Source organism: Lepeophtheirus salmonis, unplaced genomic scaffold (assembly GCF_016086655.4).
Source record: "Lepeophtheirus salmonis unplaced genomic scaffold, UVic_Lsal_1.4 unplaced_contig_8453_pilon, whole genome shotgun sequence".
Taxonomy (NCBI): domain Eukaryota; kingdom Metazoa; phylum Arthropoda; class Copepoda; order Siphonostomatoida; family Caligidae; genus Lepeophtheirus; species Lepeophtheirus salmonis.
The window spans coordinates 1-3,134 of record NW_027296375.1 but is presented as its reverse complement, the minus strand read 5'-3'; the positions used below and the strand labels follow the sequence as shown (position 1 = coordinate 3,134).

The following is a 3,134-nucleotide window of genomic DNA, read 5'->3' as shown; positions in this document are numbered from 1 at the left end:
TGTCCACTTATCTGTTTTAAGTGGCCATAATGAAGGGTGAAGAAAACATGATCCAAAAATGAAAGTACGGTATAAATGCGTAATTGTGGGATACCCAAATGAAGATGGAAAGAACGAATTTTGCTCCTGATTGTGTTATATTTACACTGAATATATATTTGTTAAAATGGATGGAATAGAATAAAAGTAATATATAGTTATTTGCAAGATAATACGCATAAAATATACTACTGTAACAGTAAATTCAAAGTAATTCGCAATCAGGATCTTTTAGTATTCTAAACATAATATTATAGTTTAAATTTTATTACGTATTCCATACGTTTTATAAGGGAAATTCAAGTACCGTCGACAGGCCAGATGAACTCACTTTGCGGCCCGGATCTGGCTCATGGCCCTTAGTTTGGTGACCCCTGGTTGAGACAAACAAAATTTTAAACATTTTTTTTATATTCATATCACATAATTTAAATTTAAAATATTTTGATAAAAACATACATATATGAAATTGCTTATTGCACTAGTAAAAAATAGATCTTATGTTAATTTGATAGTTTATAATCTTCCTTTATGCATGTTCTTCAGGATCGATATTTCCTCTTTCCTTTGAGAGAGTGCTTACCAAATCAAGCTATTCGTAGATATTCCTGGATTTCTATGTATACCTTCTTGGACTAAGGATACGCATGCTTTAAATATTATCATCTGGGACACATATAAGAGGGGAATTACTTCGGAATTTGACTTCACTCAATGTATTTGACATATTAAATATAATTACATATAGTGATCATGAATAATTAATTGCAAACATTCATTCAACTCTTGCCATAAAGTGAGCGTTTTAATTGATAAGCAGATATAAATAAATTCAAATACCGACTATGTACAAGGACTGCTTAAAGCAATCAACTGTTAGGATTAAATGTAGTTTAAAATTTTCATAATATGTATATTGTTATGTAATTAAACTCAAGTCTTGATTCATAAGTAAAACCTCGATTCTTTATGCTTTAACTTTTAAATTATTGAGAAAATCATAATTGAAAAAGATAAATTTGAAAATACCTTCGTCTTCAAGACGACTAATTATTTTAATCATAGTTTCAATTGTTTTATTTTTTTCATTTAAGATATAACAAAATTATATTATATTATTTCGTAATCAAGAAAGAGTGAAGTATACTAATGGCATAATGAATTCCAATTCGGATATTTCCAATTTTACTAATTATATACCAAGACCCAGCAAAATTCAACTCCATTTCGAGAATCATTCAAATTTTTTTAAGTTGATTAAACTTTACATTAAAACAGTAATTTAGTCTTGCTTCTTCATTACCAAGTCCATAGTGTCTAAAAAAGTTTTATCCAAGATCCATGAAGCATTTGAGAATATATATATATTTATTGCAATAGAGAAAATTACAGAATTGAAGGCAATCGAAAAAATATGTATATCCACTTCTGTCAGAAATAATGTTTATTCAATAAAATGTGTTTCCAATCTACGTCACCATTAAAGTATTGCTGCTATCCACAAGTGTAACTATAGTTGAAATCCATATCGATATATTACACTTGAACCTTTCAAAACCAGATGTGAATTCGTTCGCTACTGATGTCCATGATTGACTATGACTAATCTTTGAGTCTATTGTATGTACAAATCTGAATGAATTTTATAACGAAGGATGTGGAATATCATTGATAAGAGCAAAATGTTACTCCTTCCTGATTCATTATTAAGGAATCCTTAATTTCCGAATCCTAAACTCCTGAATTTTTTTATTGATATCATTAATACTTTGAATATGCTGAGCCTCCATGCCCATGGGTGTGACATTATACAAATCCTTCATTCTCTCTGTCTGTTTATTTCTAACGACGTCGATGAAAACATTTTCTTTCATTCCATAATACTGACATTCTGGTGTCATTTCATAGCCGATTATATTTTCTTTCCAGAGTTTAAATTTGGGATCATTAATATCATGGCTTTCCTGGACGGTCTTAAGAACACTCTTATCCTTCAATTCGGTATTTTTCTGTTTTAAAACTTTTACTTCAGTTTTCAGGTCTTTATTGCCCATAATTTTTGGGATGTAGTAGTTATGAAACTTTTCCATAAAGTGATCGTATAACATATAATCCCCGAGCAACCAACTTTTAACGAATGCCGCACTTCTTCCTTGGTTATATTTGTAAATAACTTTTTTTGGCTTTCGAGTTTCTGGAATTAAGTTTTAGGTAGGCAATGTCATCAAAGTTCCAACAAAGAAGTTCTTTCAATAATACAAGGCTTTCGTCAAAGTATTCAGCAATCATAACAAAATGAAAATCTCTATTCAACTCTTCAATTTTCTTTTGGATTGCATTTTGATTATTTAAAGAATATATAGGCAGTCCCAAGTCTCTCAGCATTTGATTTTCCCCTATTTGAGAGATTCCACTTTTTGAATCAATTTGGTTTTTTTCGTATTATTCAACTTAACAAAGTCATCGAGATGAGCTGAAAATTTATTTAAAAAAAATATAATGAATTATTATATACCTAATTAACTTATTAATTATTTAGATTTAGTTAACACTTTTTATGCACTTAAATGATCTTACTTTTTAAGATAGCTTCAAACTCAAAATAATCCCATTCAGATAAAAATAGTTCAACTGGGTCCCTCAGAATAGTTATATAAATTGTATCAGGCTTCATAATCTCCGAAATTGTTTCTTGATTCCAAACAGTGTGAATTGCAAATATATCGTATGATATATTTGCCATTATAAGGTGTTAATGCAATATAATCCTTACGAAATGGAAAACCATGTCCCAATAAATTGCCTATTTGTGGTAAAACAAAATTTAAATCCCTGTTCATTCCATAGCGAAGTAGTATCCCCTGAACTATGGAGCTTGCTGCCTGTTCATTGAGTAAAATTATTCATGGAATAGTCCATTTTATGTACTTTGAAAATTAATATATTATTTAAATGTTTTAAAGAACAGTGATAGTATTCAGATATAGTCATTAATAAAGAATGTCAGAATGATAAATATGATATCTAGTTCACGAATAATTTCCTTGATTCTTTGAGAAGGCGATGCTTGTTCTTGGTTTACAACTTCTTTCATA

At 29.3% G+C, this 3,134-nt stretch overlaps 1 protein-coding gene across 1 annotated transcript; it reads right to left on the bottom strand.

The window, feature by feature from the left end:
* Nucleotides 1–2,159: 2,159 nt before the first annotated feature.
* LOC139907557 (galactosylceramide sulfotransferase-like) lies at nucleotides 2,160–2,782 on the bottom strand. The gene is given in 3 exon segments (XM_071893982.1): nucleotides 2,160–2,446; nucleotides 2,449–2,512; nucleotides 2,617–2,782. Coding segments are annotated over 3 exon segments (480 nt in total). The 3' UTR covers nucleotides 2,160–2,196.
* Between the last annotated feature and the right edge of the window lie 352 nt (nucleotides 2,783–3,134).